Below are 16,159 nucleotides of genomic sequence, written 5' to 3' on the forward strand. Positions count from 1 at the left end.
TCTCCCCCTGTTGTCGCTGCATGTTATGTGTCTCAGCATAATAATACTGCCATGCTATTAAATCTATATTTTTTATTGGCAAAGATGAATAAAACTAAAACATGCATAATTTCATAGTTTGTTTTTTACAATTTAAATAGATATCTCAATTTTGTAAAGTAAAAAGAAATTAGAATCCTATTTCATTCCAATTTTATTGGATGTTCCATAAAAGCCAAAGGTATTAAATTTGAAAAGACAAAAAACACAAATAAGGAGGAAGGAACTGGAAAAGAAAAAATCCATGAAGCAGTCCTGTAAAGGAGTGGGAGTAGGCATATCCATCAAGCAAATGCTAGAGACATTCATGTCTGATTATTCAACGGAATCTTTCTGCATTTGCTATCGAATCATCTTACTTGTAACATGCTTATTATTCATATAACTTGTTTCTAAAACAAAAATTATGTAAATCTAGTACAGCAAATGAGATTACAAGCAAATATAAAATGATAACAAAGAGGTTCATTGCAACAGTAGCTTTTACTCTGTATAAAACATGGTGGCAAAGACGTTCATAAAAACGTCAATAGTTTTTAACTTTGTATTGCAAATGATAGCAAATAACTTCATAACAACACTAGCAGCAAAGGAAATGCATAAAAAATAATACCTGTACTTCAGCTATTGCATGTAGAGCTATTGTAGTCTTTCCACTGCTCTCTGGACCGTATATCTGCTGGGACACCAAAACAAAAGGCAATAATTGAGCTAAACATTAAATTGTGACAATGGGCCACGATCCTTGGCACTATGCCAAAGAAGCAAAAACTAATGACAGCAAAATGCCAGCAATTGCCTATGGGCATAATAAAAGCTTTACTTTTGAGTGCCAAAATTCATGAGCGTGCTAGTAATATTTCTGTAAGATTTTGATAAGGCAATTCCTAATATTCTCTTACTCATCAGGTCTCTTTCACAATAACAGATAGCTCATTGGATGATGCGCTATGAACATATCTGGAGTATATCGGATGCACCTATAACTGTAGCATATTGTACCCATCCAATGTCAAGTCACTATTGAATCATTTACTTGAGGGTATGCATGCAACTAAACAACATTTGCATGAAATATATATACTACCTAATTATAAGATCACTTGTTTAGAAGGATAGTTTTTTCAATGCTAAATGAATCCCATTATAATGTGTCTGAGGTAGCATCAATGAACAATGCAGGCTGCAAAATAGTGTGTGATGCATCAGGCAGTAAGTCCCAGTTACAATTTGGCTTTTATCACCTTGGAACTCAATCTTGCCATATTTTCTTCTAGTGTGTGTAGTTTTAAGGTTGGTATATTTTATATAACCTATCCATGAATTGTGTGGTTTCCATTTTTGGTTTCACTGTTTAAGTTAAGGGTGAGCTGGGAGATCTATACAGTATATGATAAAATGTATTGGAAAATGATGAATATTTACCTCCACAACTCGCCCTTTAGGTAGGCCGCCACTCAAAGCGAGATCCAATGTAAGGCATCCACTCGGAAATGTCTCCCTGCAATGATTTTTATTATGAAGAACTATGACAAGTTGTACAAACAATGAATCATTAAAACAACCAAAAAAAAAAAAGGTTGAAGAATATGAGTACTTAGTACATACACAAGAGCTCCACCTGCACTTCCCAATCTTGTAACACTTCCCTTGCCAAAAGAGCTATTTATATCATTCATTGCTGCCTCTAAAGCCTTTTGCTGGAACACATGCCAACATATTATGTTATGTATAAACAACTTGCAATAGTCAACCATTAGTGAACAAAACACTTGCATTATATGTTTACATTACTTGTATTTTCTTCCTTCCATTGCTATTTACAATAGGGTGGCATTTCTTGAGCACTAATAGTAATAAGTGCAACATTAGTAAATGACAGTTTTGATTTGTCCATTAAGCACTTTTGGTCGTGCTTGTATTTCAATATAGCTTATGTTTCTATCAAAGATTCAAGTGTAGGTTGTCCACCAGGGATCCATTCCAGCTGCAGTCCCCTTCTCAAAGAGCACAAGAAAAAGAAGCTTGATATTGGTGTAAGAGACAACTGTGAAGATTGAATGACCAAATGCTTAAAATTTCAATTTATCAAAGCTGCTCTTTACTCCAAAACCATAGAAACGTTTTGAGTCTGTGGATGTAAGTTATTGTATCCAATTACTAAACCTGTAAAACACGATGCACCTCACATCTTATTGAGTTCGTGATCAAATTAACTCTATATACTCAAGCATTTGTCTAAGGAAAGCTGCTTCAGTGTTAATAAAGTAATCCGTGGTGTACTCAGACACATCAAAAAAAACCTATTGCCTACAATAGTATGCGAGTCAAAAAGAGTTCCAATATCTTAAAGAAACAAGTGGTACAACAGAAGATTCTAAGGGATGAACCCAAAACAGATAAACCCTAAACATATCAAGAAAGACAATGCCACTTAAAACAAACATTATAAATAACCATGTGATAGCAAAACCCACCACCAAGGAAGATTGAGTTTGCTTTTGCTACTAAAGTACTCTGTGAATCCTGAAGAAAGGAGATAGTACTACAAGAAGGAAACCATGACTATAATGGTATAAACTTGCCATGCCCCTGCATATGAATACAACAGATCCCAGTTTTGATATTAAATCTGGGTGCCAGAGATTAATAAGAGCCGTCCTAAACAGCTATGTTCCTTCAAAACGTCATCCTTTATTAAAAACGGAATTAATCTATTCTGCCCCTGGCCGATCTTATTTACCCTTGGCGCCTAAATTTTATGGCAAATAATTTAATTACTATCTCATTCATGGCCAATCCTCTCCATTCCAAAGAGCATGTTTGATATCCTTCCTTGGCTGACTTCATGTATAAGCAAAAGGCACATATAAATATGATTTAAACCACCAAGTTTAGGGGGGGGAAATAAAAATAATAAAAGAGCAGAAAATAATATAAAAAGGCAGCGATTAAGACAGCAATTAGGATGGCCCACCTCATACTAAAAATGCAAGGATTAGAGTTAATTAATTATTGTTTGGCCGACCCACTTCAAGGAGTTGCATCTCTCTTGAGTCGCTCCTTTGACAAAGACATAAATAGAAGACTTGTGGAGAAAAGAAGGATATCTGCCCCATGAAAAGAAGATTTAGGAGCAGACCTAAATCAGGATTATAAGAAAATACGAAGGAGAATTATGTAATATGAACAGACCCTTAGCAGAAGAGAAGATAAACAGAAAGAGAATCAAACAGAATCAGACAGAGAAGTCGGCCAATCAAGGAGGAGATAATCAATTTCAATATTAATAAGAGTAGTCAGCAGACCTAGATATTTATAAGTACTTGGTATGATGCATAACACATAATGCTTGTCTTGCTGATCCACTTAGCATGTCTGTAATTTAATAATATTTGTTGGCTGACCCACTTCAAGATGTTGCATCTCTTGAGGAGTAGCTCCTGTGACAAAGACATGAATAGAAGACTTGTGGAGAAAAGAAGGAAGGATATCTGCCCCATGAAAAGAAGATTTAGGAGCAGACCTAAATCAGGATTATAAGAAATCTCAAGGAGAATTATGAACAGACCCTTAGAAGATTTAGAAGAGAAGATAAACAGAAAGAGAATCAGACAGAGAAGTGAGCCAATCAAGGAGGAGATAATCAATTTCAAAATTAATAAGACTAGTCAGCAGACTAGATATTTACAAGTACTTGGTATGATGCATAACACATAATGCTTGTCTTGCTCATCCACTTAGCATGTCTGCAATTTAATAATAATTGGGAATGATATGTAATTAATATAATGCCTCTAATATATATTATCATTCTTGCTATTATTCTTAATATATGCATAATTAATTATATTAATTTAGATCCCTTTAATACTTTGACCCAACCAACCATCCCATCATGGAGTGAAGGAAGAAATACATGATCAGGAGACAGCAGCACTGACACCCCGATCAAGTATGCCAACCCCCAGGGTGGGACCAAGAGGCCGAATGACTGGATGTTCATTCCGTGCTCTAGACGCCTTATATGATTCTTCAAGGGATTCCATAGTGTGGATTGGTTGGTAGGAAAAGCTTTTGAGTGAAACTCATCATGCTCTCAAGAGGACAAATAAGGAAACATGGATAGGGGGTGCAGATACAAGCATCCCATAAGTTAGACTACCCCAATATGGATGTCCAAGATGCCTGTCACTTGGGGCCAAGAGGGTGAGTATTGGCTTTTGGGCATAGTGTGAAGATTGCTTCGGACCGATCTTATCATGCTCCTTCATCAAACTCTATTGTGATTAGACCTATCTACCTATCTAATAAATTATGATAATTATATGTATTTGTACTTATATGTGTTATTACTAACCCTAATGGGAAATAATTGATATATATACATACATACATACGTACATACATACATACATAATATATATATATATATATAGTTTAATATGGTTGCAGGACTTAAATCAGGGTTTATCTTGTTAAAAGGCATTTTAAATGGTAAAGTTATACCTCTAATGATCTTACATTTCTTATTTGAATGGAATTTGTGATTTTAGGGCAAGATTTATAGCAATCCCAAAAGAAGACATTACAAATGGTATCAAAGCCTTGATCCTGCCAGCCTGCAGGAAAAAGATAAATCAATGGATGTATTCTAGCCAATGAGAAAGGATCTATTAGCTGAGTCCGAAAATATGACAATGACTGAATGACAGTGGCAAGACAATATGAGAGATTGTCGAACATGACAATACATGCATTCGTGTGTATGCTTCATGTCTGCATATATTTATGTGTATGCTTCGTGTTTTTATCTGTATGCTCCATGTTTTTATGTGTATGCTCCATGTTTGGTTCATACCTAATGTGTTTTCAGCGTATTTGCTCCATGCTTAATAATTATGAAAATACCAAATCATTCTAGACTCCATAAGAGCTTTGAATGCTGCCCTAAAACTTGACCTTCTCAAGAAAGCAAATAGATGCCCTTGGACTGATATTTTGTGGTGTTTTACAAAAATCATTCAATTAAGATATCATCCACGATGCATCACCATAATGTTCTTGTTTGCATCCTGGGAAAAAACATTCATCAAAATATCACCAATTAAGGTCATAAATGTGTGTCATGCTTCTAAACCTCATCTTAGTATGGGAAGTTCCTCTTTTTAATTTACCTTTTTTAACTAATTCCTTGTAGATGCAGAGGGGAGATTGATTTCAGACTTACCCCGCTATTGCAGGATAAGCTATGACCTTCCTCTTTGCAAATGAAAGAAACTTATCTTAAACTAATAATTTAGCAACTCTAGTTCAAATTTGCAACTTGAGATAATATTAGGATAATGCAGCAAAACGGAAACTATGAGAAGTTGCAAATTGTAATTATCTTGAACACTCTCTCCATGATCATTGCTTGAGGACAAGAAATCTTGGGAAAGGCCAACTGTCATGCCCCTACATATAAATACAACAAATCCCAGTTTTGTTATTAAACCTGGGTGCCAGAGATTAATAAGAGCTGTCCTAAACTGGTATTTTCCTTCAAAACGTCATCCTTTTATTAAAAAACGAAATTAATCTATTCCACTCCCAGCCGACCTTCTTTACCCTTGGCACCTAAATCTTCTGGTGAACAATTTAATTATCATCTCATTCATGGATGACCCTCTTCGTTACAAAGACCATGTTTAATATCCTTCCTTGGCCGAATTCATGTATGATAGCAAAAGCCACATATAAATATGATTTAAATCACCAAGTTTAGGGGAAAAATAATAATAAAAAAAAGAGCAGAAAATAATATAAAAAGGCAGCAATTAAGACAGTAATTAGGATGGCCGACCTCATACTAAAAATGCAGGGATTAGAGTTAATTAATTATTGTTTGGCTAACCCCCTTCAAGGAGTTGCATCTCTTGAGGAGTCACTTCTTTAACAAAGACATAAATAATAGACTAGTGGAGAAAAGAAGATTTAGGAACAGACTTAAATCAGGATTATAAGAAAATCTAAAAGAGAATTATGAATAGACCCTTAAAAGATTTAGAAGAGAAGATAAGCAGAAGGAGAATCAAACAGAATCAGACAGAGAAGTCAGCCAATCAAAAAGGAGATAATTTCAAAATTAATAATAGTAGTCAGCAGACTTAGATATTTACAAGTACTTGATATGATGCATAACACATAATGTTTGTCTTGCTGATCCACTTAGCATGTCTGCAATTTAATAATATCTGGGAATGATACATAATTAATATAATGCCTCTAATATATATTATCATTCTTGCTGTTATTCTTAATGTATGCATAATTAATTATATTAATTTAGATCCCTTTAATACTTTGACCCAACCAACAATCCCATTATGGAGTGAAGGAAAGAAATACATGATAAGGAGGCAGCAACACTGACACCCCCATCAAGTACACCAACCCCCGGGGTGGGGCCAAGAGGCCAAATGACTCGATGTTCATTCCAAGCTCTTGGGCTTGATTGGAAACGACAGGCTCCCCGTGCCTCATATAATTCTTCGAGGAATTCCATAGTGTGGATTGGTTGGTAGGGAAAGACTTTGAGTGAAACCCATCATGCTCTCAAGTGGATGAATAAGGAACATGGATAGGGGATGCAGATACAAACATCCCATTAGGTAGACCACCTCATGCTGGATGTCCAAGGTGCCTGCCACTTGGGGCCAAGAGGGTGAGTATCTGCTCTTGGGCATAGTGTGAAGATTGCTTCAAGCAAATCCTATCATGCTCCTTCATTCAAACTCTATTGTGATTCGACCTATCTAATGAATTATGATAATTTTATAGAGAGAGAGAGAGAGACAAAGAGACAGAGAGAGATTAATATGGTTGCAGGACTTAAATCAGAGTTTATCTTGTTAAAAGGCATTTTAAATGGTAAAGTTATACCTCTAACAACCTTACATTCCTTATATGAATGGAATTTGTAATTTTAAGGCAAGATTTAGGGCACATTTCTTATATGAATGGAATTTGTGATTTTAGGGCAAGACTTAGGGCAATTTCAGACCCTGAATGCAAGTTCAGATATGTGCCGATAGCAATTTTAAAAGTGGTACATGTGTGTGAGGGTGGTTGATAGCTGGTCAAAACCTAGGTATAAAAGAGTTTAAGGATTCCTTTTGTGGGCTTCCACGCAGGGGTTTTATATGAGTAATACATATCTGATTTGCGACCTAAAAGAACAACATTTACCTTTTATATACAATGTGCAAAGGATTGTAGTGTAATGGCAAAGAGGTGCATTCATGTCAGAGTGACCAAGTTTCGAATGCTTGTAGCATAATCAGGTGTCCCCCAAACTGGTGGATATTTCATGGCTCCAGTGTAGTTGTGACCTAAATTAAATTTTGCCTTTTCAACATTGTCGCCAATTGGAGATATGTCACAGAAGCCGTGGAGTGCTAAAATATGAATGATCTCAGTTTCAAAATAAAATGTAGTGCCGCCCCTAAGTGCATACTATATGTGTGTGTGTCATGAAATACTTTTAATTAAACCCATAAGCCTAACTCTCTATGGGATCTTAAATGCTACAGTTGCAAAAAGCTACCCAAAGGAGCTGAAATTGAGGACAAAGTCGCTTGTTTCTTCTTCTATCTGTATGTTATGTATATGTATGTGTTTATGCGTATGCATATATGTAGAACCTATAGGTAGGCATCAAAGAGCTCAATACAGCAGCCGATTTCCGAAGCTAGGTATGCCTCATTGTGAGCTAAATAGACATCCTTCGGCTTTGGCAGCTGACGATTTCTGCGATTCAATAACTTTTAAGGCTGTTTCAACTGAACTAACAATCAACGGAACCATGTAAAATACAAATAATCTGAAACCAAAACAAGTCAAAGGTATAAACTTACCCTATCAGAAACTCCATTACTCGAAAAAGCTCCATTGTTGCTGTAAGACTTTGCCGTGATTACGCATTTGCGAAGCCTTGAACAAAAATATTTCTGCCCTACTAAACAAGGTACTGCAAATATTGAAGTTGGCTTGCAGGTGGATGTTAAGAAAGGAGAAAAAGAACAATATTTTATTCCAGGCCCACATGGATGTCCCAAAGTTGTACTCATGGTGCTGGAGTATACACAAAATAAAATAGAGATTTTCAGCAAAGGGTCATCTGTAAATTTTGATTCTTAGTAACACATGGATTTTCAGATGGTTTACACTTGTTACTTTTGTTTATGTTGCGTTGAAGGTACTCACATTAGGCTAAAGGCTTGCAATGTGAGGTAGCAGAGATGGAATGAGTAAATGGCTGCATAAATACGAATGCAAAGAATCGGAGATGGAAAAGAGACTAAATATGATCATCTTCTGTTTTAGTCGGGTCGGAGAACGAAGATACGAGCATTTTCTGTCAGTAAATTTTTTTTTAAGGGAAATATGTTTAGCATATATAGCTTTTCTATAACCCATTCCAACAATATGAGGAAGAACTACAAGCCTCTTTCGACTAAGTTCAAATATGTCTCTAAAGTTTAAATTTCGGTGGATGGTTTTTTATATCTTGTAGCATCATCCTTATCAATTGAACAAATTTTTAAGCTAGTATGGATTTTGCTTTAGTTATTCCAATCTTCATATATCTAATCTAGAGGAGAGTAGTGTACACTTTTCTTTGAATGAAAGCAATGATTTTTTTTTTGATTTTTTTTTTATTGATAATATTTGGTATTATATTAGTTAGCTGAAAAAAGGTACATTTGAAGTATGAAAATAATAGAAGAGTCCAAGGTAAACCTGCTACCTCGACTCATTAAGCTTGTCACTACCATAACATCAGACATAGACTACCCAAGAGCAAAGAACAAAAAATGGGTACGCTTCAAAACGTACAATGCCCATGAACCTACTAAACCTCAAAATTTACATACATATAAACATAAAAACCCCATATTCAGATTTCAATGGGTTCCACAATGAACCTTAAACTATGACATTCAAATTTTGAAACACATAAAAACAAAGGAACAATCCAAAATGGCCACACCAACTAGGTCTTCTGCATCTTTCTCATCGAGTTGTTAGGCTCCTGATCCTCGGGCCATCCTTTTTCTTTTTTCCACACACATTTTCTCTTTTCAATCATAAAGTCTTTCGTTTCATCTCTCAAACATTCAAGAAATCCTTCAATGATTCCCAACCCATTTGGGCTTCAGCCTAGCACTCATCTCAGTTCCCAAACACACTCCAAATGAGAAATAGTTGTAATAATATCTTCAAATAGCCCAATTGATGCCAATCTCTATAATGAGCCCACAAACCCACACCAAGCTCCACCATTGCTAGAATTACAGTGATTCTGCCACACCACTTTGGCTTAACACACTCCTTCATTGCTCTCAACCTTCCTCCTTAGATTCCAATTCGAGTTCCCAAGCCATAAAGGTCGAAGCAATGTTGATGTTGGAATGATAATGATAATCTACAAAAAAAGAGGTTCATCGATTTTTAAAACACTATGAATCTACTTCTTTGTAATTTTGCCACAGAAGCATTGTTGTTGTCTCAGTGTGACCAGTGTAAAATTCTCCTCCATGGCACCTGTCTCCCACCTTCAACTCAAAGCATCAATTCATGGCAATGATGTGAGATAGTTGTTCACTTAGGGGTATAAAACAAGGCATTAACCAACTCTACCTGCTCGTCATACCATAAAATGATTGTACTAATCATCGTCAAAATATAACTCTAGTTCTTGATTACAAATCTCCCGAAAAGCTTCAAATAACTCTAGACAATTAAACTTTAATGATGACATACCAGTGTTTAACAACATGTCAACCAGCTAGTTGCCACCCCTTCTCACGTGCAAGATTTTAAAATCTTCAAAAGAGAAAAGGGAAAATGAAATTGATTTTATATATTTATTTAAGCTCCAGACACTTGTTTCCCCTTTTGCAATTGCATTGATTGCCATTAATGAGTCCCCCTGCAAATGGATGCGGTTGACACTTAGTTTTTTTTGCAATTTGAATGGCTTCCTAGACAACTTGTGCTTCTACCTCATTATTTTTTCCATCACTAAGCCATTTCGCACCAATAGCCTAGAAGGTTCCATTGTGAATCTCTAGCAACAAACTCTACACCTGACAGGCCAGGCTTATCCTTCAATGCTCCATCAAAATCCACTTTCATCCAACTCAGATTTAGACATTCTCGTTGCTCCTTTAGATTGGGTTTCCCCTTAGGATTAACCCAAGAAATCCCATTAACAAGCCATGAAAGGAAAGATTTTAATAATCAATATCAGTAGATTTCCATAATCCATTAGTATGTCTAAAATTAATATGAGCTTTTGGATTTGATTGTGTGAGCTTTTTTGCATCGATATTTCGGATCACACTCTGTGATACATCATCATGATGAAAGCAAAGAGAGAGCACAAGGAGAAAATGGATAATGTTGCAGACCTATACACAATAAGAAGAGGTGGACAGAGAGAGGGTGACGGTACCAGGTTAGGACAAGTGGCATCACAAGCTAGGGAAAAGAATTGAATAAAAGTTATTGACCAAGACCACAAGATGAAAAGACCAACGTCACAACACTGAAAATAAATAAAAACAAAAAATAATAAGAGAAAACAAAGACCACAAACCCAAAACAACAAAACCAAATTAACAATAAAAAGAGACCACCCAAAAAGAAGGGAGGGAGACAACAAGAAAGAACACCAAAAAATCCAACAATAATTAAAACATCACAAAGAAGAAAAGACAACCAAAAAACTAAGACCCAAATCCAACAAATAAAACTAAAGGAAGCAAAAATTAAGAAAGAAATAAAATAATAAAAATAAAATAAAAGCATGTGTGTGTGTAGCGTCATAAAATTGTGACCCTTGCAATTTTTTTACTGCATTTGGGTCTTTGCATTAGCGGATGCATCCCTAAGCCTTGTCGGAGACTCGAAACATGCTCATGTCATCAAAAACTTGCATTTTTCATCATTTTGCACTGCCTTTGTTGTTGCTTGTCCTAAATTAGGGCAGGACAGGGGCATGGGGGATAGGGGCATGGCGCCCCTGTCCTAGCCCTATTTTGGGGCCCCTTTGGTCCTCCCTTGCATTGGGCTTGTCAATTGTGAAGCAGGAAAAGTTTCTCTATGTTGGCCTAAGATGGGAAATTACCTAAACACCCCTAATTGACAAGTATATAAGGATCACTTCCCCTCCTATTTGCATGAGCAAAATCAAGTATAAGTTGATCATAAAGTGAAATCATAAAGTGAAATCAAATGCAAGCATTCAAGCATTGAACATTTCAAGTATCCTTTCAAGGCTAGGTGTTACATTCAAGACAAGGACTCAACCATTGAAGAGGAGATTTCTATTAACATTCAAGACATCCTATTTCACATATCCATTCAAGTAAATTCATCTACAAAGGTATCAACATTTCAGTTGCATCCCCTTCTTGAGGTAGATTTTACTTCAAACATTTCCTTTTATTTACTTGCAGCATTTTACAACTACTTGGTTAATTCCAAAATAGGGTTTGACCCCCCAATCCCAACAACATTTTCCTCTCTTTTTTGTGTGTAGGTTGTAGGTGTGCGGTTGTAATTGCAGGTTTAGGCTTCATTTTCAAAGACGGGAAAACCCTTTTCGGCATGCGGATTTTTCGAAGGACTGTGCATAACTTACGCATGGTCCCTACAACTTTTTCTCAGATTGTAGGGAAGCTTTGTCTCAACATTCTACTGCTAATCCTAGGTGCACAACTTCATCCTGCATCTCTATCTCAAGATATAATAATTTCTTTCTCATTTTTGCACTTAGTCTCGATTCGCTTAATTCAACTAGTCTATTACAAAAGAGGGTCAATTTACTTTCCTAATACTTCCAAATTTACTGCCATTCACTTAGTATTCAATCTCTTACCATTGGGGATTGGATCTAGTGAATTCAACCCCTCTTTTGAATGTAATGTGTGAAAAATTGAAGGGAATCCTTTGTGAAACTTTCATCCCTCTTTTGAGGGGAGTAAAGCTTTCCACTTGATCTCCCCTCATTATATTTCATCATATTACATTTTGGTGAACCTGACGTCTTACATGCTTTGTATTGAAAATTATTGCATACTTTTCATTTACAAATTTAATTTTCTTGCAATTTACACAAACTTAGTGGTTAATTCATTCAAAACCCTGGTTGCTAAAATTGAAATTGAACTTGTATTTTGCAAAAATTGCTATCTATTGTCTTAGATCTCAAAATTGCATTGTTTGTCAAATTCAATTCTTTCATTGTCTTATTCAATTTGCAAATCAAATTTATAAAATTAAGTGGTTGATTGTCAAAACCCTAATTTTCAAACATCAACTTGAACTTATGCAAAAATTGGATTTATAGTTAATTTTCAGATTTGTGACTATTTTTAGACTTATCTTTTTACCTAAAATTCAATTTTTTCAATTTCCCTCGTTTTCCCAAAATGCAAAATTTCAAAATTTAGTTGTTAGGTCTTAAAACCCTAATTTTTAAATTTTATTGGATTTTGGTGCAAATTTCAATCAATTTCTACCAATTTCAGTTTTGTAAATATTATTTAAGGTGGACCTATCCATTAGGTTTGACCTTTTTCAAAATTGCAATTCAATTTCTTATCATTTTGAAAACCCTAATAGATTCCTATTTCGACATTCAAACCTTAATTTCACCTATCTAGAGTCATAAAATCAATCAATTTTGGGGGCTATCTCTCAAATCATAGTAGCTTTCATCCCTGAAAAATTTCCGAAAAAGTTGGGAGGACCGTGCATAACCTATGCACGGTCCCTAGCTTTCTTCCCGAAATTTTGAGAGACTATTATGACTGTATTTAATTGCTTAAATCTAGAAAACTGATTGATTTTGTTGAATTTTGATTCCTCTCAAATCGAAAACACTTCCCAATTTCAATATTGCAACTTTCAAGGAAACATTTAAAATTAAGTGGTTAATTATATAATCCGCCCTAATTTTAAGATCTTAATTTTATCAATTTAAAATTTGAAATTAAGTGGTATCCCATTGGCCCTAATTTTAAACTTCAATCTCTTTTTATTAATTATAAATATTTCTTGGAGATTGTGTCGTTTCTTCTTTCCACAAAGTTCGAATTGTATAATCATCATTTTCTTGAATTTTGAAATTTTGCAAACTTTGTTCCAAAAATTCAAAATTTAAATTTTCCCTCTAGTGCATAAATTTACAACTATTAGTCCTACCTATACTGTCCCCATTAGATGAAGCATTAGAATTAAGGCTTCTCAAGGTTTAATTCCCGAAGAGATGGAGCCTAATTTGGGTGACTTTTACAATGAGGATATTGCTAATTCTTCCCATCCTAATAACATCTATACCTACCCAATTGATGATTCCCATGATGACAAATAAGATTTAACTAGAGTTTCCATATATCCACTTTCAAAATTGGACAATCAATTTGACAATTTCCAACAATGGATGTCCCAAGAATATCCCAATAGTGAAGCTCTTCAATTAATTGAAGGCCTAGAATGCATGATTCAAAGTGATAAGAATGGAATTGATATATTGTGTGGTATTGCTTATACTTTTGATTCTAATGCTATGCCTATGAAGAGTTGTGTTGAGAACTTAGGTTATTCACAACCTCCTACACAAACCAATAATTATATTCCTTTGACCACTTCTATGGCTAGTATTCCTACTTTCACTTCAAACATCATGGCTACTTCAACTCAAAATGTCATACCTACAACCATTAGTCATGGGGGCAATCCCTCTTCTTCATTCAATCCCTCGTCTTTATATATGCCTTCAATGAGTATTCCTATTGTCTCCCAACCAATAATTGTGACATAAGGGGGTGGTTCATTCAATCATTTAACTCCTCCTTTTAGTGTCCCATTTCCTACTCAATCACCATATATGCCTAATTACCATAGTGTCCCACCACCTTATTCTCAATCAATGCCTTCTTTCAATAACATCACACCACCTTCTCAATCCACCATGTCTAACATAAATTCTTCAACTGAAGCAACCATTAATAACCTTTCTCAAACTGTTTCTTCATTGCAACAACAAATTGCTTCAATGAGTCAATCCAAGTTTAGTGTGCCCACATTTGATGTTGCAAGCCTGCTTTCTCTTGATATTGTTAGAGTTGTCCCTCCTAAACATGTTGAAGTCCCTCAATTGGAACTCTATAATGGAAAAGGTGATCCTTTAACACATGTCAAAACATTCCAAACTTTGTGTACTGACTTTGCTCATGATCAAAGATTGCTTGCCAGATTGTTTACTAGAATATTAAGAGACAAGGCTTTACAATGGTATTGCTCTTTGCCTTCTTATTCTATTACTTCTTTCCAACAATTAGCAAATGCTTTTATTCAACAATTTCAAAACAACATAGGCCCTAAAATCACTTTGACTGATTTAATGCATTGTAAACAAGATGTTAAAGAAAAAGTGACTGATTTCATTGGTAGATATAAGCATTTGTGTTCTCAAATTTCTTTTCCAATGCCTGATAATGATATTCAAAGAATTTTCATTTCCAATTTGCAAAAAGACATTAGGGAAAAACTTATCTTTTCTGAGTTTACTTCCTTTCCACAGTTGTGCGCAACACTTCACAATTATCAACTGGCTGTGAGTCAAGTGGAGCAATCTACTACTATGGCTCCAAGTGATAAGGGTGAGAGTGCTCAACAACCATTTGCGGTTTTCAAACCAAACAAAGGCTTCATCAAATTCAATGACACCATCAACAACAACAATGTGAATTCTTCAACAGGTGTGCCTCCCATTTCTAATTTTTTCAAAAGAGAGAAAAAATTTACTCCTTTGAATGAATATTTGTATATCATCATGTCTCAATTGTTACAAAGAAATGTTATCAAACTTCCTCCAATAAAACTAGTTGTTCCTTCTAAGGCAACTTCATCTCACTTTGATAATAATTCTTTTTGTCAATTTCATCGTCAACTTGGTCATGATGCTGAAAAATGTTTTGCATTAAAATGTAATATTCAAGACTTGATTGATAATAATACTATATCAGTGGCAGGTGTGAATGATAAGGGAAACAAATAAGTAGCTCCTCCTAATCAAAATCTTAAGATTTTCATTGATCCTTTACCCTCTCGTACCTCTAACATGATTGAGACTAAACACGCTTCTTTCTCTCCCTCTGATTTCACTTTTACAACTCAAAATGTAGTTAATTTGGTGGAGAAACAAGAAACACCTAAAGATCCATGTATCACATTTGATCCGAGTGAGACCATTAAGGCACCTAATGGCCCTTTATACATAGTTGCGAAGATCCAAGACAAACCTTGTCGTAGTGTGCTTATTGATCCCTCTTGCATGGTTAATGTCATCACTGAAGAATATCGTTATACTTTACATTTACATCAACCAATCTGTGATGATACTAATGTGGTCATTAAGTTATTTGATGGATTTTATTGTCCTACTATTGGTTCTATCACACTTCCTATAGAGGTTCATACTAAATCTATAGATGTCAACTTTGTTATATCATTCCTTCATCTAAACAATTTTGTGTGAAGTTAGGCTACCCTTGGCTATCTTCCATGAAGGCTATTGCTTCTCCAATCCATAAGTGTTTGAAATTTCCCCACAATAGAGAAATCATAACTATCAACCATAGCTTATTTTGACCAACAAAAAGAAGCCCAGGTGTTCCTATTAATTGCTTTTGGCCTCAACAATTTGAATCTCTTCCACCAAGAAAGAAGTGATGCTCTCTTTCAATCTTATCAAAAATGGAAGAAAGATATGATTTTATCCTTAAGCCAACTTAGAAATCCAACACTTGATATTCCCATTATTCTTGAAGATGAAGTTCTTCCCCTAACAAATAGAACTAATCTTCTTCCTAAGGAAGATTCCCAACCTATTCCTATGGATGAAACCACGCCTTCTCCCAAGAAGAACAATAATATTCCTCCTAAGGTTAGACCTATACCTCTTCCTCACAATGGACCTGATCTCCTTTCTGCACCAAACATTCCTCCTTTATATGGTGCAATTCCACCTCCTTCCTCTTATAGAGAGAAGAGACCCACCTCT

General features: G+C 35.3%; 1 protein-coding gene across 3 annotated transcripts in view; it reads right to left on the minus strand.

Annotated features, from left to right (window-relative positions):
- LOC131050839 (DNA repair protein recA homolog 1, chloroplastic) overlaps window positions 1-8,454 on the minus strand; it is a 64,836-nt gene extending 56,382 nt beyond the window's left edge. Inside the window, exons 1-5 of one of the 3 annotated variants that reach the window (XM_059214069.1) lie at window positions 8,257-8,454; window positions 7,938-8,154; window positions 1,648-1,739; window positions 1,465-1,540; window positions 653-715 (exon numbers count right to left, since the gene is read on the minus strand). In XM_059214069.1, the coding sequence (XP_059070052.1) occupies window positions 653-715; window positions 1,465-1,540; window positions 1,648-1,739; window positions 7,938-8,150 (444 nt within the window). In that variant the 5' untranslated portion in view covers window positions 8,151-8,154; window positions 8,257-8,454. Of the gene's footprint in view, window positions 1-652; window positions 716-1,464; window positions 1,541-1,647; window positions 1,740-7,937 lie in introns of all 3 variants that reach the window. The other 2 variants (XM_059214068.1, XM_059214070.1) reach the window with 2 other exon arrangements.
- Window positions 8,455-16,159: the final 7,705 nt, after the last annotated feature.

This window comes from Cryptomeria japonica, chromosome 11, assembly GCF_030272615.1.
Source record: "Cryptomeria japonica chromosome 11, Sugi_1.0, whole genome shotgun sequence".
Lineage (NCBI taxonomy): Eukaryota > Viridiplantae > Streptophyta > Pinopsida > Cupressales > Cupressaceae > Cryptomeria > Cryptomeria japonica.